The sequence below is a fragment of the Humulus lupulus genome, chromosome 3 (assembly GCF_963169125.1).
Source record: "Humulus lupulus chromosome 3, drHumLupu1.1, whole genome shotgun sequence".
In the NCBI taxonomy this organism is placed as follows: domain Eukaryota; kingdom Viridiplantae; phylum Streptophyta; class Magnoliopsida; order Rosales; family Cannabaceae; genus Humulus; species Humulus lupulus.
This window is the reverse complement of record NC_084795.1, coordinates 30036577-30060639: the sequence shown is the minus strand read 5'-3', so window position 1 is coordinate 30060639 and position 24063 is coordinate 30036577. Positions and strand designations below refer to the sequence as shown.

The window sequence follows — 24063 nt, the reverse complement described above, 5'->3', positions numbered from 1 at the left end:
ACCCTTCCCCATGCTTCAAAAAAGGGGAAGCTGATGATTACTTCCTTTTAATGCTTACGGACAAATATATATATATATAGTCTCTTCAGAGTCTCCTTTTTCTGTTTACGCAAGCCATCACTCTTTCAGGAAACCCTAATACCAGAGCCCCCATCTTCATCTAGAGATCGTCCTTCAGCGTTCCGAGATTCAGTCTGTGAGTTCTTCGACGCCTGAAAATTTTCTCAAATTTCCACGACCTTTATCCTGGTAAGTTTCTGGACTCTTATGCTTTATATTTTTGCCGTGCATGCTTCTGTAGACCGACTGTTGGGTTCATTCGCTTCTGGGTTGAGATGCATGTCAGTAGGGGGTTTAATGGGTGTTACTGTATTGAATGATATTTCTCTATTACTAAGGAATTTTGAGTTAGTTTGATAGTTAAGATCACGACTTTAGGACGTAAAACCGAAGTAAAAATTCAATTTTTATGCTAGCCGAAAAACCAAGTTTTTCCCGCCCTAAAAGGAGTTGAAAAAGCTTTTTTCAAAAAACTTTTTGCTTTCACTTTTGATCTGTTTCTCAAACTGCTCGTGCGAAAATTTTTATTTTTTTGTTAGAATGCTATTTTATAAAAGCTTAACTTTTATACTCAACCAGCGTTATTCTAAAAAACTTTCAAAATTCTTCATCCTCACCTCCCCATTCTTCTGTTTGCAGACTTTAATGCCAGATTTGTGGGGAGGTGAGCGGCCCATCGATGACGATCTTCTTGCTCAGCTGCTCGAAGGCGAAGAGCAGCCGATCGACCGAGTTCACGAGATTCCATTTTCCAGAGTTTCTTCTAGACCTCATCCATCGCCACCTCAAATGGCCCGTTCTAAGTCCTTAGGCAAGAAAAGACCTGACCCTGAAAATAGTCCAAATTCTCCTGCCCAGCCTGATTCACAGGCTAGGGTTCCCTCGACCAGTGGTCGAGAAAATGCTGCCCAAACCCTCGTATCCAAGTCAGGGCCCGTCCTCGGCATCAAAATCCTCCTGATGTCGAGTGGTATCTCTCCCCTACCAGCCAAGTGACTCCCCGGATGCTTGCCAATTATCGCAGGAAGTATCCTCTTACAGGGGTTAACCTTACAATCCCTGCTGCTGACCAAAGAGCTAACCTGCCAGGGGGTGCCTATAGCGCTTGGTCCAGGTACCACATAGAGGCGGGGGCCATCCTCCCTCTACATCCTTTCTATCAGGGGGTCGCCAACTATTTCGGTGTTGCCCCCTTTCAAATTACTCCAAATGGATATAGAATGCTGGCCGCACTCTATATCCTCTATAAGCTAAAAAAATGGCCAGAACCTACCCCCCATGAGGTCAATTTCCTTTTTGACCTTAAGTCCAACCCTCAACAATATGGGACGGGCTTCTTTCATTTTTGTCACTAGGAAACAAATCGAACGTTCCTGAGTGAGACTACTTTCATTTCTAACATGGGGCAATACAGTAGAGAGTATTTTCTCACGCCAGACATGACGACGAACAACCTGGCCTTCGCTCGAGGAGGTAAATGTTACTTTCACTGGTTGATACTTTTCCTTAGCACATTCTTCTGCGCTTCTCTAAAGTATATTGTGGCTTTCAGGACCATGGTTACGTTCGAACCCAACACCAGACATGGTGTTGAGGTCCAACGCACTGGCCAAGATGGCAGACATTGAAAAAAGCGTTAACTCCCTAGTCATTGATGAAAATCTGAGGTCATCTGGCCTCCTGGCTCCTCGCCATGAAACAAGAGGACCCGTGGTGGCAGAAGCCACAGCCGAGGGGGATCCCGAGCAGCAATCCGGCGTCTCCTCATAGAAGGAGACCAACGGGGGTTACGATCAGGGAACCCACTGGCGTTCCTTCAGCAGAAAAGCCTTCTGCGCCCCAAGGCAAGGGGAAACAAAAGGCAACAGAATCTGTCATAGACCTGGATGAATCCTCAGACGAAAACGGTATTGTTATCTTGCTTTTAAATTGCTTGCCAATTCCCTGTCATTTGTTTGACGGGGATGACAATTTTACGTATACTCCAAATCTAGGGCCAGACTTCTTCGTGCGAGATAGTAAGTGTATGACTAATAGAGTCAGTAGTATAGCGACCAGTAGTTGTAGCTCGGGTATAAAACTTTATGACCTCTTTTCTATTTTACCATGAATTTTCATCCACCTTTATCTTACTGTCTGCATATTTTTCTTTATACGCAGAGATGACTACTCCCAACGTTTTCGATCTGTATCAGGCTCAGGAGGAAGAAGAAGTTCCCCTGGTTCGACAGAAATCATCCAGGAGGCACAATGGCGAATCAAGCCAAGGACCCCTGGCCAAGAAGGGTCGAACAGATGATCCTTCCAAGGACATGCCTTCTAGGCAAGCTTCTGCCCAGCCTTCTGCTCCTGCTGAGAAGGAGGCTCCACCCGCTGCTACGAATCCCACGCCTGCAGTCACGAAAGAGCAGTCCCAGCAAGCCGAAGTTCCTGGGACCAAACTTTCACACCGCGCCTTGCAATCAGCAAAGGATCGCCTTGCACATATCCTGAAGCACGACCGTTGCAAGGAGGCGATGGCTGAGGCGGAGAATATGGGGGTCGACTAGATCCTTAACAGGGCTCTAAACGAAATAGCCAGTGTAAGCATTTTTTTCCTTCTTTGGCTTTTGTTTTTTCTTCCTTGTAATAGATTCTAACTTTTATCCTTTGATTGTAGGCCATGCTGACTGCAACTGCTGCGCGTACCCGCGCCATTGCTAGCATCGAGCAGTCTCGAGTGAAAGCTATCGAGGGGTTTTAAGCGAAGGCCATCGAGGAGCTTCAGGCTGTAGAGGCTCGACATGCTGGGGAGTTGGAGGTGGTTACTCAGCAGAAGGATGCCTTGGTGGCAAAATTGGCGGAGACTGAAGCAGCTAAGGCATCTCTGAAGAAGCAAAGGGACGAGTATCAAGACTCCAATCGAGTCCAATATCGTGAAGTCAAGAGACTTAAGGAGGAGCTCCTTGCTAAGGACAAGACCATAGCTATTTTTGAGAGCCAGGTGGAGCAGCTGAAGCTTACCAATGCTAAAGATCTGGAGAGGTACAAGAATGCGACACTTTGGTGCTTCTACAACTTTTGGAGACACAACCAAGGTGCCGACTTCAGCTACCTTCCAGAAGAGGCTAAAAATGCTGAGCTAGCACGCTGTGCTGCTCGGTTAGCTGCTGATGAAGAAAGAGCAAGGGTTCCTGCCTCCCCAATCATCTAGCTAGCCGCTGAAATGGAGGGAGGAGAAGCCGAAGGAGGTACCACTGAAGAAACTACTCCAACATATTTTCCTGCTCCCCAAGCTCCTTGAAGTTTTTATTATTTTTCTCTTTTCTTTAAATACACGACCCTCGGGTCGTGATGTAAAGACTAAAATTTATTTTTTTAAAATTTGCTACGTGGGCAGCAAACTTTCCTTTTACTTGAACAATTACATCTGAGCAGTATTGCTCGCGGGGTAAAAGAATGCCTTTTGATATTATAATATTTTTATTTATTATAACGTCTGTTCGTATGACCGAACTTAGCATAGTACTTTGGCTTGATTTAGCCAAATATAAATTTTGAAAAATACTCTAAGTACCGTAGCATGCTTTCACTCATTTTGTTCATGTGTTTACATACCTTTTGGTATGCTTTGCTATCGATGTACCTTGTATGCCCCCCAAGTGATCAAGGAGCTTTTAGGTCCTTGGTCACTTGCCTTGACCACGACCTGTGCGAACATTACTGCTCGATAGTAAACATAACACTTATAATACAGCAAAACAATACACGTAATGAACAAATACTTGTAAAAATAAATTTACAAAGGTTGGCAAGAATGACTGGCTGCGCACAGTCCCTTATAATCTCGTATTAAAAATGGACTAAACATGTCTTTACGAGTGATCTTAGAAAGATCTTACACTTATAAGCGATTAGTCATACAACGTGGCTAACCCTTTTTCGAAACTTGTAAAGAGTAAAGATTAATACAAGCCAGTCCTTTAAAAAGGACTGTTTATTGGTAGTACTTGCGCAGGTGTTCACCGTTCCAATAGCGTGGAACGAGATCTCCATTTAAGCGTGCAAGTTTGTATGTGCCCGGATGAAGGACTTCTTCAATCTGGTAAGGTCCCTCCCAGTTTGGTCCGAGCACTCCAACAGTGGGGTCGCGGGTATTTAAGAAAACTCGTCGCAGCATGTTGTGAAAATTAATATACGCAAGTATACGCAATCGTCAAACAAGTAATAAAGTGATAAGTAAGATCGTCTCCACAGGGATTGCAAGTAAAATTTAATGTAAAACCAATTATTTAATAATTTGGAATTTTAAGAAAATAAATAGATTGGATGTTGTGAACTAAAATAAAATGATTAAACTGGAATCAAGATTAAAATATTGCTACAACCGCTGGAAAATTAACTGCAAGAAAAAGTATCTATGGAATGATAGACTTGAATAGCTAAATCCCCCCTATGTTTTATCTGCCCAGTTGTTACAGCATTACTTCAGCAAAACGCACAGAGTTAACTAGAATTCCTTACAAGCCCATGAGATTTTTCCAAAACTCATGAAATAAGTTCTATCATCTAACCCAATATATTCCTATATTAAATCAGATTCAAGAACATAATTTAAGCATCAATTCTCAAAATTATGCAAGGTAGTAAAATACTCATATTCTACTTACTAAGAACAACCTAGAAAATGGGTGTTCTCTTACATCATTCAAGTACCAACTACTAGATTTAACCTTTCCAGTATTAAATCCAGCTTAATAACCTGCCATTAATTTCCAAACAACAATAGTAAATGAACATGAAGCTCACTTGAATGAACAATGACAATTTAGCTTAAGTAATGCATTCAAATTTAAAATACATGTCAAAAGGGGTTTTTAACCATTCAAGTCTCAAAAAGTTTAGCTCATAACTAAAGTAGCAAACATAAACCAAAATAGAAAATTAATATCCATGAGTGCTAGAATAGCTATGCAAAATAAGAAAATACAAAATAGAGAAGAAAGGAAGAAAAGAGAACAAAGCCTAGAGTGATGGTGTTGTAGGTTGGATCTTCTTGTCCTTATCTTCCTCATTCAATTCCTTGTGTTTCCTTCTTTTTCTTCTTCTTCTTCATGCTCTTTTTTTTCTGCAACTTTTTCTCCCACGTTAATGGCAGCTCCTATATGTTGTAATCAATGTGATGGTGGCTGGTACTTAGTTGCCTCCTCTCTAGGGTACCATTCTCTCCTCTTTACCCTAATTAGAAAGCCCATTTCCTTCTCCTTGGTCCACTAGTCCACTCCACATCAGCCAGCTGACCTATCTTTTAAGTGACTGCCACATAAGCGCTGAGTTAAATGAAGAAAGGCCAGCTGGTATTTTATCCACGTCATTCCCCAGTACCCAGAAATGCTATATCATTTCGTTCTCCAGCATTTGAGCAACATTTCCAGCTTAGTGTTCCCTTTTTGCCTCGGATTCCTTTCTTTCCCTTAGCGATTCAAAAATTCCTTTCCTAAACCACAAAGCACACAAAATTAATTAATTAATTACATTTAATACTAAAAACTTAAAAGACTCCTAAATTAGTGCACTAACTAGAAAAGAAAGATAAAAACTAATCAAACTTACAAATAACATCACATTCATTACTCTTTTCACCAAAATTCAGTTTAAAGTTAATAAAAATAACTCTATACCATAGAGTTATCACAGCACTAGGTCACCGACGTTGAATTTCCTTTCTTTCACCTTTGAGTTAAAAGACCGGGCGACCTTTTGCTGGTACGCAGCAGCTCGGAGTTGGGCTCTTTCTCGTATCTCCTCAATTGAGTCTAGGGACTCCATCATCAGTTGGCTATTCTGGCTCTGGTCGTACGTAATGCGTCGGTGTGAGGGGGGATCTAACTCGACAGGTAACATAGCTTCATACCCGTACGCCAAGGAAAATGGGGTATGTCCTGTCGCTGTTCGATGAGAAGTTCTATACGACCAGAGTACTTCAAGCAACTGTTCTGGCCATGCTCCTTCAGCGTCTTCAAGTCTTTTCTTCAGGGTGTCCTTAAGCATTTTATTCACTGCTTCGACCTGCCCATTTTCTTGTGGATGCGCGACTAAAGAAAAGCTTTTAATGATCCCGTGTCTTTCGCAGAAGTCTGTGAATAAGTCACTGTCGAACTGGGTGCCGTTGTCTGAGACAATTTTTTGAGGCAAACCATATCGACAAACAATGTTCTTGATGACAAAGTCAAGAACTTTCTTGGTCGTTATGGTAGCGAGTGGCTCAGCTTCGGCCCATTTGGTGAAGTAGTCGACTGCTACAACTGCGTACTTCACTCCGCCTTTTCCCGTTGGCAGGGATCCAATCAAGTCTATACCCCATACTGCGAAAGGCCAAGGACTCTGCATTTGCTTTAACTCGTTGGGAGCTGCGCGCGAGATCTTGGAAAATCTCTAACACTTGTCGCATTTTCACACAAACTCTATTGAGTCTTCGTTCATAGTCAGTCAGAAATAACCCTGCCTCAGAATCTTTTTCGCCAAACTTTGCCCCCCAGCGTGATCCCCGCAGAAGCCTTCATGTACTTCCCTCATCAACTCCTTAGCTTTCTCTGGTGTAATACATCTGAGCAGTGGCATGGAATATCCTCTACGGTATAGAACACCATCGACCAGTATATACCTAGCAGCCTGCCTTTGAAGAGTTCTGGCTTTGTTCCTATCTGCCGGTAGTACACCATTTGTAAGATATTCCAAGTAAGGTGCCATCCATGTGTCTCCCATCCGGATTTCCATACTGGTTTCATTTGCTCGTATGCTTGGCTCGCTCAATCTTCCTACTGGCACAATATTCAAAGTGTCAGCATCTTTTGCGCTTGCGAGTTTGGCTAAGGCATCTGCATTCGAATTTTGATCTCGAGGTATTTGCTGGAGGGTATACTTCTTGAACTGGGCCAACAGATCTTTAGTTTTGTTCAAGTAGGCCACCATTTTGAGGCCTCGTGCTTGATATTCCCCTAGAACCTGATTCACTACCAGCTGTGAATCACTGTAAATATCCAGCACCTTTATACTCATGTCTTTTGCCATTCTTAATCTAGCGAGGAGTGCTTCGTATTCGGCTTCATTATTCGACGCTGTGAAGTCGAACCTAATGGCGCAATGAAATCGATGCCCTTCTGGCGTTATCAAAATCACTCCTGCTCCCGCGTGAGATTCGTTGGATGATCCATCCGAGAATAACTTCCACGAAGGAGCTTCATCTTGGGGCTCAGGCGCACTAGGTTTTTTGCACCGCTCGTTGTTTGGGAGCTCGATGAATTCTGCAATAAGATCAGCCAAGACTTGTCCTTTTACTGCTGCTCGCGGTGAATATGTAATATCGAACTGCCCTATTTTGACTGCCCATTTTAATAAACGCCCAGCCGCCTCTGGTTTTTGGAGAACTTGCCGAAGAGGCTGGTCAGTTAAGATTGTAATGGGATGGGCTTGGAAGTAAGGACGTAGCTTCCTTGAGGCCAAGATTAAACAATAAGCTAACCTCTCGATGGGAGGATACCTCAGTTCTGCTCCAATTAGCCTTTTTCTTACATAGTAAACCGCCTTTTGTACGCCTTCTTCCTCTCGTACTAGTACCGCACTAGCAGCAACTTTGGTGACCGCCAGGTAGATGAACAAAGTTTCTCCTTCGATAGGCTTTGATAAAATAGGAGGCTGTGCCATATGGGCTTTTAAGGCCTGAAAAGCCTGTTCGCAGTCTCCCGTCCATTCAAACTTCTTGTTGCCCCTAAGTAGATTGAAGAAAGGGACGCATTTATCCGTTGACTTGGAAATAAATCTACTTAGGGCGGCAATTCTCCCAGTTAAACTTTGTACATCCTTGATCTTCTCAGGCGATTTCATGTCGATCAGGGCTTTTATTTTGTCGGGGTTGGCCTCGATTCCTCTTGAATTAATGATGAACCCCAAAAATTTCCCTGATCCAACTCCAAAGGAACATTTGAGAGGATTTAGTTTCATCTGGTACTTGTTCAATACATCGAAACATCCTTGTAAATCCTTCACATGTCCTTCTACTTTTTTTGACTTTACCAGCATGTCGTCCACATACACCTCCATGTTTACTCCGATCAACTCCTTAAACATGTGGTTAACCAATCGCTGGTAAGTCGCACCTGCGTTTTTCAGTCCGAAAGGCATCACTTTATAACAGTATAATCCCGTATCGGTCCGAAAGCTGGTGTGATCCTCGTCAGGGGGATGCACACTAATCTGATTGTAACCTGAGTATGCATCCATGAAGGAGAGGATCTCATGTCCTGCAGTCGCATCGACCAGCTGGTCGATCCTTGGGAGTGGGAAGCAATCTTTCGGGCAGGCTTTATTGAGGTATGTGAAATCCACACAGGTTCGCCATTTGCCGTTAGGCTTGGGAACCAGCACTGGATTAGAGACCCACGATGGATAAAATGCCACCCTAATGAACCCATTCTCCTTTAATCTTTCAACTTCTTCTTTTAAGGCTCTTGATCGATCCTTATCGAGCAGCCTTCTTTTCTGTTGCACGGGTGGAAAACTCTTGTCTATGTTCAAGACATGGCTGATAACTGCAGGATCTATCCCAACCATGTCTTTGTGCGACCAGGCAAAGACTTCCTGGTTCTTCCGCAAAAACTCCACCAGTGCATGCTTCGTGGATGGTTCTAAGTTTTTCCCGACCTTCACGACTCTGGTCGAGTCTTCTTCGTCAAATTGGACCTCTTCCAGGTCCTCGACGGGTCCAACATTTTCCTCAAAATCCCCAAAGCGAGGATCTAAATCCCTATCCTCTCTTTGGGCAACACCCTATTTGGTGACTCCATCATCGGATTGGGCTTGTGTTTCAATAGCCATCTGCAACCTATCTGGGGGAGTGCTTTTTGACGTTCCCTTCTTCGCCTTCGTGACTGAGGCATTGTAGCACTCCCTGGCTTCCTTCTGATTTCCCAACACGCGTCCTACCCCTGCGTCTGTCAGTAATTTCATTGCTAAGTGCCATACTGAGGTGACGGCTTGAAGATCAACCAGTATAGGCCTTCCAATGACCGCATTGTACGCCGAAGGACAATCGACTACTATGAAAGTAGTGAGTAATGTCCTGGTAGCAGGCGCTGTACCTGCTATCACTGGAAGTCTGATTGACCCCGCCGGGGCGAGTCTCTCACCAGAGAAGCCGTATATTGTTTGGTTGCAGGGCTCTAAGTCTTTAACGGACAACTTCATGCGCTCCAGCGAAGATTTATACAGGATCTTCACTGAACTTCCTGTGTCAACTAGCACTCTTTTCACCATTATATTGGCCATTTGGACATCCACGACTAGCAGATCGGAATGTGGGAACCGGACATGTTGGGCGTCGTTATCAGAGAAGGTTATTTCGCCCTCTTCTGACCGAGCCTTTTGTAACTCCCATTTCTTTTTACCAATACATTACAACAATTATGAAAAATAAGAGAAGATATTTTTATTCATACTTTTGAGTGCATTACAATGCTAACTGAATGTTAGAGCTATTAAGTAAAGTGGAAGAATAACTAATGAATATGCAACTATAACATTCATGGGCATTTCATTAGTATAATACCCATAGAATGATGCTAAATACAAGCAAACAATCACTAAAGTTATGAAAAATAAAGAGAAATTCATGATTTGATGATGAATTTTATCTAGAAGGTTAAGATATGAAGAAGTTGTGCAAGTAAATGGTTGAAGGAACAAGTATTTATAGGACAAAAACTAGCCGTTTATGACCGTTGGTGAATAGTGATCCTGACCGTTGGGGATATAGTTGTTTTCTATTATGGGATTTTAACAATTCTAAGTTGTTGAAGTAACCAACAGGTGAGAATAATTAATTTATGGGTGTTAGAGAAACATTTTCAGAAAAGTTTGTGAGTAAAAAAATGTTAAACTAAGTAATATAAGAAGATTGGGAAATTTTCATTTTTTTACTATTCATCGGGTACTATTCATAGTGGGTCCCACAGCGGGGTCCACCCCATGGTTCCCACATGATGATGCAGTAGTGATATAATGATGACTTTAGCAAACCACCATGTTTATATTTTGAATATTTTATTATTCCACTATGCTTGATATTTTTAATATTTTATTAGCATAGTAACCCAAAATTTTCCTATAAATAGCCCTTCCAAAACTCATCTTGAATCACAAAATCCTCATTTTCTTTCTCTTACTCAACCCAAAAATCTTCTTAACACCCTTCTAAAGTTCTAAACCTTGAAGATCTAGGCGAAGTTCTGTCTGAAACGCTAGCCTACGAAAAACTTTTAGGTAAGCTCTTTCCCGAGCCTTTCTTTTCAGTTATTTAGTTATTATATATGTATAGATTATTTTACTATGCCGTTATAATGCTAAAATTTATATATAGATTATTTTACTATGCCGTTATAATGCCAAAATTTATATATAGATTATTTTACTATGCCGTTATAATGCCAAAATTTATATATAGATTAATTTATTATGCCGTTATAATGCCAAAAGTTATATATAGATTATTTTACTATGTCGTTATAATACCAAAAAATTATATATAGATTATTTTACTATAATGCCAAAATTTATATATGGATTATGTTACCATGCCATTATAATGCCAAAATTTATATAGATTACTTTACTATGCCATTAAAATGCTAAAATTTATATATGGATTATTTTACCATGTCGTCATATTTTACAATGCCAAAATTGAAATATAAACTATTTTTTTATGTATCTTTATAATACTAAACTTATATAGACTATGGTCACATACTTTGGACTATATGGACTTTTAGTATATGACCTTATTCCCTATTATTATGGACTGATACTATGACCTGGACATTTCCGTATGACCATGACCATGACCATGACTTTTAGACCGGGATCTTGCCATGGACAATTATAGTATGACCATATGCCTGGACATAAAATAAACAATAAAATAAGAATAAAAGAAAAATAGAATAACAACAATTATAAACTAAAATTACATCATGTAGATGTTATGTAAGTTAATAGTTTGTGTTTTTATCAGGAAGCTAACAATTTCGGGTGTTTTATCAAGACGCAAGGTAAGTAGAATCCTCATCTACAATACAAGTCTTTTATGTGTCTTATGTGCATTTATATGCTTCATATGTTATCCTGCCATGTTGTTATGCATAAGTTCTTTTTAAGAATGTTATATTTCTTATGCATAAGCACGCTTAATGTTCACAAATAAGTTATTGAAAGCGTTAAAGTAGAGGTGCTGCTTGGGAGACCTACGTCCCAAAAATGTAAGGAGGGAGATGTACTTCCCTATATAATGAATGTTTATGAGGGAGAAATTCCCTATTATCATGTTTATGTTCAGGTGGGAATGTGATTCCCTATGTAAGGCCGGCAGCAGCATCCTCTAGGGCCCAAAAGAAAGGAAAGTGAAAGAAAGAAAGAAAATACATAGCATGTTGCACGTTTATTTTAATGCATATGAGGTAGTTATTCTGCTTACTGAGCCTTAGCTCATCAGATAATGTTTTGTATTGTAGGTAAGAGGCCCCAAATATAAATTGTTGATGAGTATACGTGGAGCCAACATGACTGTACATATGGGGCTGACCTGAAGGGAGTTGAGTTCTGCTATGCTATTTTATAAATAAACGAGAAACTTGATTTTATAATTATATTTCATTAAAAGTATTTTGTGAACTTTATAATTTACTTAAAGCTTTAAAAGTATTTCATGAACGTTGTAATTGACATAAAGCTTTTAAATTTATCGGTTGGATACATCTTCATTTCTACATTAAGGTGTAGTAACGCCACGAAAATTATTTATAAAAGTATTAAGATTTGATTGTAAGATAAAGTTTTTATTTAGTTGTGAGTATTGTATGGTTTGAGGTTATGAACATTAGTTATGTATTGTTTAATAAAGTTTTTTGTAAATTCAGAATTTCAGTATTGTTATATTCAGGTTAAACTTTGGTTTTACACTATATATATGTATGTTAAGAAAGGAGGTCGTTACACCTTTTTTGGCGTGTGGTCGTCCACAGTCATCATCTCGATGTCCAGGTCGTGGCGCAGAGTCCGAGCATATCATTCTTTGGCCTTTCCACTGTTTCCCGAGAGGTACGGGCCTCCACAGATGGTTAACAATGTGCCAATTACGAGATCAAGCTGCAAAGGTGGCGAGCGTTGGCGTGTGGGCTCTTGCTCTTTGCCACCTGGAGCTTCTCGTTGGGAATTTCCCAAGGCTCGTATATACCTTCTCAAGTGTCCTTGTCTAATAAGGAACTCGATCTCATCCTTCAGCTGGTTGCATTCGTTGGTATCATGTCCGTAGTCGTTATGATAATGGCAGAACTTGGTAGTATCTCTTCTCGAAATATCCTTTCGAATGGGAGCAGGTTTCTTATAAGGCACACTGGAACTCGTAGCCTGATAAACCTCTCCCCGAGACTCAACAAGGGCAATGTAGTTAGTGAACCGAGGTTCATAACGATTACCCTTGGCTCGTTTATTGTCAGAGGTGGAAGGCTCATTGTGCGCCCTTTTCCCCCCATTCTTGCCATTGCCATTGCCGTTCCCGTTGCCTTTGCCGTTGTCGTTGGGCTTCGACCCATTGGCGGCTTTGGCAGGCTCGGCTGTCCCCTTGTCCTTGCCTGGGGGCTTCCCTTCATTGGCGATGGAATCCTCGAGCTTGATATATCGATCAGCTCGATCTAAAAATTCCTGGGTAGTTCTGACCCCATGTTTTCTGAGGCTGTCCCAAAGAGGTGTGCGGTGCTTAACCCCTGCGGTTATGCCCATCATCTTGCCTTTGTCTCCCACTGTTTTCGCCCTAGCAGCTGCTCGTATAAAACGCTGGACGTAGTCCTTCAGTGGCTCTCCATCTTGCTGGCGTATTTCGACCAGCTAATTTGCCTCAGTCGGGTGCACACGACCCGCATAAAACTGTCCGTAAAATTCCTTCACGAACATTTCCCAGGAAACTATACTAGCAGGAAGGAATTTGAAAAACCACTCCTGTGCGGCATCAGAAAGTGTTGTAGGGAAGATCCTGCACCGAGCATCTTCGGACACTTTCTGAATGTCCATTTGTATCTCAAACTTGTTGACGTGAGATACTGGGTCACCATACCCGTCGAAGTTCGGAAGCGTAGGCATCTTAAACTTGCTAGGAGTTTCTGCCATAGCTATCCTCTGGACGAAAGGAGTGCCCTTTCTCCTATCGTGGTCGATATAAGATGTTCTTCCCCCGACCAGCTGCTGCACTGCCTGGTTGAGGGCAACTATCTGGGCCTGCACGGCGCCAGGAATCGTCGGGGCCTCTGGTGCTGGGGGGACGTACTCGTTGTGCCGCTCCTGGCGATCGTTGAGTACGTCTCTTAAATCCTCGTCTCTCCTCCGCTGCTCGCTAGCTCCGAGCCGGTTGAAAACGTTATTTTGTCTAGGCTTCCCCCCAGCGTCCCGTCTTTCGGGTTGGTTATCCCTAGGTGGCAGACTTCTGCCTCCACCTCTTTCTTCATTCCTCTGACCGGCGTTTCCTCTGCCTGAGTCAGCTTTGTTATAACCATGGCCATCTCTGAATCTTGATTGGCTATGATGGGGTCGACTGTTCCCTCGGTTGCCTTCCCGGGCTGGAACCTCCTGAGCGTCAGAGGGTGGCCTGCGTTGGTCGGTAGGTCCCCGTGCATTATCATGCCGTGGGGGGCCTCGGACCGCAGAGCCTGACTCTGAGTTCCTTCTGTTACCAGGAGGACGCTGTCCTCTGCTCGGAGGGTTGGCTCGTCGCCCCTATGACGTCTAGGACTGCGAGAAGGCTGCCCGACCCTATTCTGCCTTTGTTGCGGGGGATAGCCGCGACCATTTTGGGATGGAGGTTGTGCCTCAGGGTCCCTCAGCGAGACATCTTCCTGAGGCACCGGTGGCTGCTCAGGCCTTTAGGGGCTCGAGGGCTGGATAGGCGGGCTATGATTAAGACCCCTTTGTGGCGGCCCATTCGTAGGTTGATCAGGCTGCGAGGCAGGTGCAACCTGGTTCCTAGCCATTTGTAGGGCTGCTTCGAGGGCTGCCATGGCCTCCCTCTGGCAACGGTCCATCTTCACCTGTCTTTCACTCAGTTCCAGGCGCTGCCGTTCAATTTCCTGTTGCTGCCGGCCATGATTTCGGCTGCACTTTCCTGGCTGACCCTCAGATTGGCCAGTTCATCCTGCAATACCCCCAGGGTATTCCTCAACTTCTCGGAATCCATTTCTTCCTCTTCGAATTCCAAATGTGGCTCATCCTCAGTCACGCTTGGAGGAGGAGGAGGCGGGTGAGATGGTACAGCGCCAGCCGCCTGTCCAGTTTTCTTGGTAGTTTTTGCCATTGATATTTCAACGATACAGTTTCAAGCTCTCAATGAAAGCACCAGAATGTTGACCCTGATTTTGGCCAACTGACACGGAGTCAATTATGCTTGATGTGGACAAATACGTTGAAACGAATGTGATGATAAAAACAATAGAGAAGACAAGAGTTTATAGTGGTTCGGCCCCAGAATCTGGTAATGACCTACGTCCACTTGAACTTTTATAGATATAGTATTCAAAGGAGTGATCAAAGAACTAGGGTTCAATGAGTTTCACCAACTTCTGAAGAACAAAACAATCTCTCAAATATGATAACTCTAAACTCGCATAATTAAAAAGTCAAAAGGTCCCTTCCTTGAGCTATCTTTCTCTATTTATAGGCTCAAAGGGGGATTACATTAATTTGTTACAGATATTCTTTCCTAAATAATCGGATACTCAGAAAATCATGGGAGTCATTCTCGGGATTGACTAAGATCTTTATAAAATTATTGTGAGACACGCGGAACCTGCGACCATACTGGTCGCAGGTAAACTCCAACTGCCTCTTGCTTGCAATGTCTTTACTGGTTGATACCCCAGCAGAATTCTGCCAGGTGTCAGCCACGTGTCCAGAAATCACATGCCACGTCATTCGTGCCTGTTTTTTGGATAACAATAATTATATTTGATTTTTTTTACCAAAATTTTGTATAAGATACTATTTTGATTCATTTTGTAAAATACAAAGTCTAAATTGTCATTTAACAAAATACAATGATCAATCACTTATTTGAAAAAAACACATGCTCCACTGAACTTTTTTCAAAAATAATATTTTTCTAATAAATATGAAATGAGCAATGTTTTACAAAGTAATTAGTTTAGAATGGTTCTTACACTCACCAAGTTGAAGTGACTTATAAGACAAGAAGGCAACCGATCTTATATCTTACTAATAGACTAAGAGCCTATAACTCATTTTAGTAGATTCGTCTAACATTTTCACTTAATGACCATCACATCTTATCTTTTGTCTTTAATTATTGTGGCTTAATAAACCAACTTTAACACAAAAAGATAATATGTAAAGTTGAATAAAGAATTTGGTCAATTCTTTATAAGTTTCAAAGTGCCAGGATATATACACACAAAAATCGAATTTACTCTCTCATTCTCGTCTATATTTTTATATCATTATATTGTATATTATATTGTTCACGGATTTTTTAACCAACCGATACAAAATCAAAATAATTAATTTGAGAGCTTTCAGTAGAACAATCAATGAATAATAAATGAGCCAAAAACCTAACAATAATGAGCAATAAATAATAAAAAACCGAGATTTATAGAGGTTCAACCCCAATAATTGGTAATAACTTACTTCCTCTTGGATTTGCAGTTTACACAATATCACAAGGTATTACAAGTGAATTTCTATGTGTAGAAGACAACACAATAAGGCAGAAGCACTGCTAGGTATGAAAATAAGTTGTCCGGTATGTTTCTAAATACTGGTCGGTAGGCAAGTTTGTGAACCCCCTCCTCTATGGTGGAGGGTTTGTATTTATAATTATCTGTTGGCCCAGGGGCTGCACACGGCGTAACTGATGGTGGAAATATCTCATTATTCTCGCAGGTAGTTACAATCCTATTTGTAAGGAGGCTGGACCGAGTCTTCAGGGCTGTTAGGCGCCCCTTGAGGGTGGTTGGGCAATTCTTGTGGAGTGCTAACGGTGAGTGTAACCTCTTCTCGTCGACCAGGTTTCGCTATCCAGCATATCAATCAGCTGAGCTTCTGGTGGTATTCCGCTGAGCAGTGTTAGAAGGGCTTCCCCTCAAGATTGGGAAGGTTGTAGCCACCATGGACGTAGGCTTTCTGAGCATCTTTCACTGTCATTTGCTTAACAAATTTCCTTACTAAGTACCCATTGTAAGAGATTCAATGCTATGCCTTGGTGTAGGTCTTGGGAAGTGTTTACTATCTGTAAACTGCTTACCCTGCCAAGCAGTAACTTGTCGTATACCCCGTAGGTATACACCGACCAGCCTGTTGGGTAGTCTACCCAGTCTACTCCATGTGTCCAAGCTTAGTGCCACGTCAGATATGTCAATTTTTGGGATAACATTTTCCCCCCAAGTTTGCAATGGTGCTAAGTAGCATCGAAACTTTCTTCTGGGGACCACCACGTCCAGTCTAGTTAGGGGTATATGCTCCTTGCTATGTCGCATAGCATCTGCTATAGTTAATAGCCTTTGTATTTCTTCAGGTTTCCAAGAAATGAATTTTCACTCTTTCCCGCCTCTTTTTGGAACCATAAAGTGTCATGATGGCCTCTCTTAAAAACTGTACTGACGGTTGTGCAGCTATTGAAGAATGGGCTGGCATGTGAAGCGGTTGAGGAGACGTGATTGGTGAGAGAGGCAGGCTGGCAGCAGCTAAAGAGGTTGCTGAGTGGACGGACGCATTAAATTTTGGCAGGGTGAAGCTCACCTCATTTTGCCTATAAATAGGGGTGCCCAACCATTTCTGTAATGCCCCAAAATCCCTAATTCGGTTTAATGGCTGGATTAGTAGGCTGGGAGGGCCATAATTGTTTAATTATACCATTAAATGATAATGTGCATGTTTATGTGAATTATATTATAATATGATGTTATATGCATGCATGTGGGTCCACATTTGATTATTAGGGTGTTTTGATAATTTGGCCCGTTGAGGGCATATTTGTGTATTTTGGTGCAGAATGTGAGTTATGGATGAGATCCCATTAATATGGAGATATATTCGAGCTATTCGGCATGAGATGGTCTTAGCGGTTTTGTCATAACGGGGTCATTTATTGGGATATTGAGTAATGAGAATGTTATTTGATGATAAATTGAGAGTTATTGAGATCAGGAGGAAATTCTGGAATTTTTGACTATAATGTCCCCGGGGGTGTTTTTGGGACCCCGAGCACTAGGTTTTGTTTGAGGTTACTTAAGCTTGAAGTAGCTTGTCAGATAAAATCGTACGTTAGAAAACACTTTCTCTCTTCGCGTTAGTTCCTTTTACCGTTCGAGGCATTTTCGAAGAAATCTCGAGTTCTAGGAGTCGGAATCAAGCGAGGATCGAGGCATAGAGATCCTAGGAAAGATTAGAAGCTTCTTGACCGAAGGATTTGACGAGAAACAACCCAATCAAAGGTAATCTAAGTTTTTAAGTTTTGAGTATTTACAGTTTCTAAGCTTTGAATAGGATTTTGTGAATCGTTGAGTTTTTGGTTCGTTTGAGCCTCGGGATTTGATGGTTTTGGATAATTGGGAAGCTTGGGAACTTTGATTTTTGGATTTGGAGGTGTTTAGGTATGTTTTTGGAGAGTTTGGGATGAAGGAAATCGGGTTTATGGCTGGTTCTGGGTGGGGGGTCGCGGCCCTGCTCTTGGGCGCCGCGACCCAAGCTCGAAGAAGCAGCTGTGGAGGTTTTGGCCTTGCTGGGCGCCGCGGCCCTTGCTCTTGGTGTGGCTAGGGGCCGCGACTCAAGGTGCTAGGGTCGCGGCTCTTAGGTAGTTTTGAGGCCGTTTGAGTGTTTTGACACCAGGAACTGGGTTTTAGGCCTCGGGATTGTTCCTACTACCTGGATTGGTGGGGATTGATGTCCCGGAGGCTAGATCATGGTTTGGGAACCCTTGTTGTTCATTTTATTGATGGTTTCCCATATTTGGTTATGACTAGGTGACCGCTAAAGGGCTAAAAGTCAAATCGTTCTCAAGGGTCGTTCTTTTATTCATTCTCGCTCAAATCAGAGGTAAGAAAACTACACCCTGTGTATATGACATGCATGATTGTTGTTGAGGCATGTTGGTTGATAAAGGTGGACATTGATTGCATATTAAATGCTTAGCATAGCTTGCTTACTTGTGTATGACACTGATTAGTCAAGGATGACACTGATAGCATATTACTGACCTGAGAGTCAGAAACGGCATAAGCGTCCTGAACGCAAGGCCGATAAAAGATTAGATCTAATCGATATCAGCGTTGAATGACTCTAGAGCATTAATGCTAGACCGACCCTAAGGTCGATGAAACTTAGAAGCGCTTGACTAGTCTAAGCTAGTTACTCAGAGCCAGGGCCTAAGGCCTAGGTGACTGCTTGTCACATGGCTAGGGAGTGGAATCCCATGGTTATGACTCTATGGTCATGAGGTAGGTTATGTTGGTGACTAGTCATCAAGCACCTATCCTATTTAAGCTAGTGAAAGGTTCACTTATTTGTAAAGCCCCAGTGACCCTATCGTCACATGGCTAGAGGGAACGGAACCCACCTTAGTGACTTTTCAACTGTCACTCATCTGTTTTGGACTGAAAGTCCTGAATGATTATTATGATCATTGTTGATATTATATTCATGCTATATTGTCTTTTCTTGCTGGGCTTTAGCTCATGGGTGTTATGTGGTGCAGGTAAAGGGAAAGAGAAGCTCACCCAGCCTTGAGTGGAGAGCTTAGGTGATGCTGTGTACATATCCGGCCGCTTGACCACCACGACCAAGGAGTTCTCAGAGGAACTAGGGGGTTTACCCTATTTTCGCCGCTTAGGTCGGCGGGTTGTAAATTTGAAACAGTAATGACCATTTTGAGTTGTAAATATTTTTTATGGGCCCATGAACAGTTTTATGTTCTAAATAAAATATATCATTTCCTTTTGATTGATTTTCTACCTTAGCCTGTTAATAACACTTAGAAGCACGTTTTTAACCAAAGGACTCGGGTAGCGAGTTAAATTTCTGGTTCACCGTAACTGTTCTGGGGTAACCAGGGCGTTACAATTTCTCCTCTTTTCACCTCCTTCTTTACTTCATCCAAACCAGAGCCAACCTAAAAAATACCCTAAACCTTCTCATCCCAGTCTGTTCGAGAGCTAGCTCGTGCCTAGACCTCTGCGTCTCCCGATCTTCACACCACGAACACGTTTCTTGCGCTATACTCCTGCAGGAAGTAAGTTTTCCAAACTTCTTTATTTAACTTGGCATTGTGTATGATAATTTATTTTTCTTTCTCTGCGTTCTTGACTGTAGCCGTAGGTGGTTTATTGAGAAGATATTTCGGTAGTATTTGCGTGTTGCTTGAATCCAGGTTTGACTGAATGTTTTGCGTAGTTCCAGGAATGGGTTGCTTGCATTAGCCTTTGATTTCGTGAAAATCCGCCTCACGATGCCCCATTTTGATTGATTTGTGTTTGGTGTTCTTGAAGAACAGTTCTTGAATTTTTTTTGAATTTTTTTTGTTTCCTCAGCATTTCTTGTTCATTCATCTACTTCATTTGCTATTCGGTGCTTCCCACAATTCGTCATTTGTACTGGTCGGTACAATACAAGACGTATACACTGACCAACACTGTTTGGTGCTCTCACCTCTTCCTTTCCCCCTTTTCTTGTACGCACAGACCGCTGGAGAGGTGATCACCGGGCTGACATCGACCCGTCGTAGCACTCACCATGTAGAGGTTGTTATATTATTTCATAATATAATATAATGTAATATTATATTATTTTATAATATAATATTTTAGATTAAATAAATGTGACAAAGAGTGTCACATATTGTAACATATAATAGAGAGTTGCAATATTTAGATATGTGTGAATATCCAAATATGTAACATATTTGGTGTTACAAATTCAGTCACAAATTTGTAACTTCCAAATATTGCCCATTATTGTGTAGATTTGATGTTACACAATATTGAGATGAATTTCTTAAAGCCATATGTGAAATGGTTGTTAGAGATATGATTTTATACCCAATAATGTGTTTTGGGGTTACAAAATCAATTGGGAGTGGATCAAAACCGTTTGGAAAAACATAACATTTTTGTGTGCTGAAATTGGTCAGTGGTCGCGGCCTGAGGAATAGAGACTAGTTGTCGCGGGCACTGATGCTCCTGGCTGCGGCCGCAGGTGCAAAACTAACCAACATTTTTCAGTTTTTCCAACCTTTTTGAATGGCTCAAAAACCCAAATAACTCCCAAATCTCATTTTTAATTCCATAAACATCCAATTAATCATTGGTATCAACCATGGGGATTTGTGGAATTTGAAATTTAAAAGTTGTCTCTAAACTCTATAAATAGGAGCCTATTGCTCACTTGTAAGACACAACTTTTCTATCCATTAGAGCACTTGGCTAGAAAACACCTAAATGCTTGATTATTCCAGAAAGCATTTCCAAAATCTGTGAGAGATCCCTTAGTGCTTGAATTAGGGGGAAATAAGTTTTTGGACAAAGGTTTCAAACATTGTTCAAGTTGGTGATCCCCAAAACTCTTCACTTTGGATGTGTGAGTGAGAGTTTCTTGGTTTTTGTTTTTGTTATATTGCTTTTCTTCTCATTATTCTTGTTCTATTTACTTGTATTTTTGTTTAGAGTTGTAATCCTTTTATTTCTTTTGTTACAAACTTTTTACTTTATTTGTATCATTTTTCTTAGAGTTGTATTTCACCATTCTCTTCTTCCAATCCTTCTCTTATTTATTTGTATTTTTAGTTATAGAGTTGTAACACTATTTAATCAATCTAGAGTTGTAATTTTCATACCAATTTCCATTGAGGCAAATTACATTTTCCTAACATTCAAAAGCTTACCCTTTGTTTGTTTCAATGGAAGGTGAGACTATCAAGATTATGAATCAAGACCTAGTGAGGTTGGATAGGTTTGATGGGTCCAATTTCACTAGATGACAAGACAAAGTGAGATTCCTTTTGACCACTCTCAAGATCGCCTACATTCTAGAGTCCACTTTAGAACCTCTCCCAACGCCATTCGACAAGGACACTCCTGAGGAGGTGGAGAAAAGAAGGAAGAGGGAGGAGGACAATCTCCTTTGTAGGGGTCATATCCTCAACGCCCTTTCCGATAGGCTCTATGATCTCTACACCGAGTCCAAATCGACAAATGAGATATGGGATGCACTTGAGACAAAATTCAAGGCGGAAGAAGAAGGTACCAAAAAGTTTTTGATATTTCAATATTTTGATTTCAAGTTTTTTTTGGTGATAAACCTATTCTTCCTTAAATACATGAATTGCAAGTAATTGTTAACAAAGTGAAAGTTTTGAAGATTGAGCTTCCCGAGGCCTTTCAAGTTGGTGCTATAGTGACTAAATTACTACCAACTTGGAAGAGCTATAGGAAAAGAATCCTTCATAAAAATGAGAATTATTCTTTGGAGGAAATCCAAAAGCATATTCGAATCGAAGAGGAATCGATATGTAGAGATAAACTTATGGAGGGTTCTAATGGAGAGACTTACAAAGCAAATGCGGTGTCACAACCAAAACATCCCAAAAGCATTGGGAAAGGCAAGAAGGGTAACGAGACATCCTTGCTTAGAATAAGTATTGGCTATAAGTTGTATATAATTTAGGGATATTTATAATTATATAACATAAAATAATTACAAAAATCACGTAAAAAAAATTATTTACAAAAATGCTTTGTCACATCATAAAAAAAATACCAGATTTCAAAAATAATACACCTGAATTGGAAACATTCCCGAAATCTAGAATTTCTCCTTTTTCTGAGCTTTCACATTTTGGTTACTTATAATTGCAATAAGATACCAATTGGTTACTTTTTCACAAATATATTTATTTTTAGAGCATTTTAATTCGGATATATTTTGGTTACCTCCAAATTTATTTGTTGAAACTTTTTCATCTTAAAGTACTAATTAATCTTTTTTAGGTTATTGTTATCCCTATTTTCCACCATGACACATCACATGACCCAATGGGTTCGTGGGGCCCTCTTAAGAGGTCCGGGTCCATCCTAAACCTAGTGAATGGGGAAGGAGGAACCCCCAAATATCCTAAGCACCATCGAGCCCAACAACATTCAATGGGCACGAGCATAATGAAGGAACCGGGATTAAGATGCGGCTCGACCATCTTCCCGGCCCCAACCAACCTATATCTTCTTGGATGCCAATTGAGGTAGCAAACTAACTGGTCAATGGAGACAGACCTTATCAAGGATCCATGGGAGATACTCAGTGTCACGATGTCCATCTTGGCAAATGAACCCGAGTCCCAGTGAACGAACCAGGACTTCGGTAAGTGAACCGAGACATTAGTAAACGAACCCGGATCAGACTTCCAAATAGGGCAAGCCTAGCTTTCCCTGATGTTGACCTGTCCCCATGAAATTCGGTTGTTGGTCTCCTCAACTAACCTGCAGAAGAGGGTATGCATGGAACATACATTGTTCCTAGGAAACAGTATTGCCACTACTCTGACAGATCATGTCCCCAATATCCCTTAGAAGCCCACGCGGACCAGTCCGTGCTAATGTATAATGGGCTACTGTAATGCTTGGCCACACCTAAGCCAGCCCAATGGGCCCAGATTAACTACATCTTACTACGTAACATTCTTTGTATTATGGCTCCATTAGCGAGCAAACTGTAATTATATCTCTATTGGGCCCAGATTAGTTCGGCCCAAGACCAATGTGTTTGACTGCCTATAAATAGGGCCAGTTGTGCACTGTAGCGGGGATCCTAGATTTTCTTTTGTAAGCAAATACTCTACTAAAACTAGTAGAAAACTCCATTGTCAAAAACACTCTAAAGCCTAATACTATTGACTTGTGGACTAAGGCGCATTAACGCCCCAACCACATAAAAATTGTGAATGTTCATCTCTAATTCTTTCTTTTCAGCTCTTACTTCTTAATATATTTCCATTTTCTAAAAAGCTCGGTAAACATTTTGGTGCTTTGATTGAGAGCAGAAGGAAGCTTGAATAAATCTCTATCATCTACGAAAATGGTGAACACTAGGCATACCGTGTTTGATCCTGCTCACCAGCAACAACAAGACAATGGAGAACCATTGCCCAATCAACAGTTTCCTTGAGACCAACCCAAGGATACGCCTTATCAGAGGCCTCTGCTCAACGATTCCTAGACTTTCAGGGATGGGGGTGACTATGATGAAGGCTATTACGAGGAAGATGAAGGGGAATATGAGGATAACGAGGTTGAAAACCTCGTTGACCATGATGAGAAGGACATGGATCCTGTACAGGAAGATCCAGAGGGGGTCCGCCTGAGGCAACATGTCCTGGATCAAGAAGCCAGGATAGCTGAACAAAAAGAGGCTACCCGCCAAATGCAAGAGTCCCTCCTAGCCTTTCAGGCCTTTATTGTTGCCCAAGGATTGGCAGCCAATCCTCCTCCAGGAATGCAACCGTCTGTTCCACCTATCAGGACTGGCGGACCCAATGACGCTAGCCCTATTCCTCCTTTGGGACCATCCCCGCATCCCGGAGCTGGCTCGTCAAATCTTGCTCATGAGAAAGGAAAAGCCAAAATGGTCGATCTTGTGGGAAAAACAAACCCCCAAAAGAAAGCTCGTTCCAAAAACCGAGGCTAAAATATAAGATAATAATAGTGTCTTATTATTTAAGATACTTTTATGTTACCTTCAAACTTGTTTTAGAAACTAATAAGTTACAATAAAATATAACATATCATCAAAAGTTACTTTTAGTATACTATATAGTAACTTTTTTTAATAAAAAAATTTTAATACGCTTTTTAGTCACTAATGTAATTTATATGTAAATAATAATGTTTCTTTTATTAATTAAACACAAAAGAAACTTAGAAGTTCTTT

At 41.3% G+C, this 24063-nt stretch overlaps 1 protein-coding gene across 1 annotated transcript; it reads left to right on the top strand.

Annotated features, from left to right (window-relative positions):
- Nucleotides 1–2222: 2222 nt before the first annotated feature.
- On the top strand, nt 2223–23820 carry LOC133823846 (uncharacterized). Its single transcript, XM_062256696.1, has 3 exons — nt 2223–2600; nt 2720–2796; nt 23361–23820. The coding sequence occupies exons 1-3, from the start codon at nt 2223–2225 to the stop codon at nt 23818–23820; spliced, it is 915 nt and encodes a 304-aa protein (XP_062112680.1).
- Nucleotides 23821–24063: the final 243 nt, after the last annotated feature.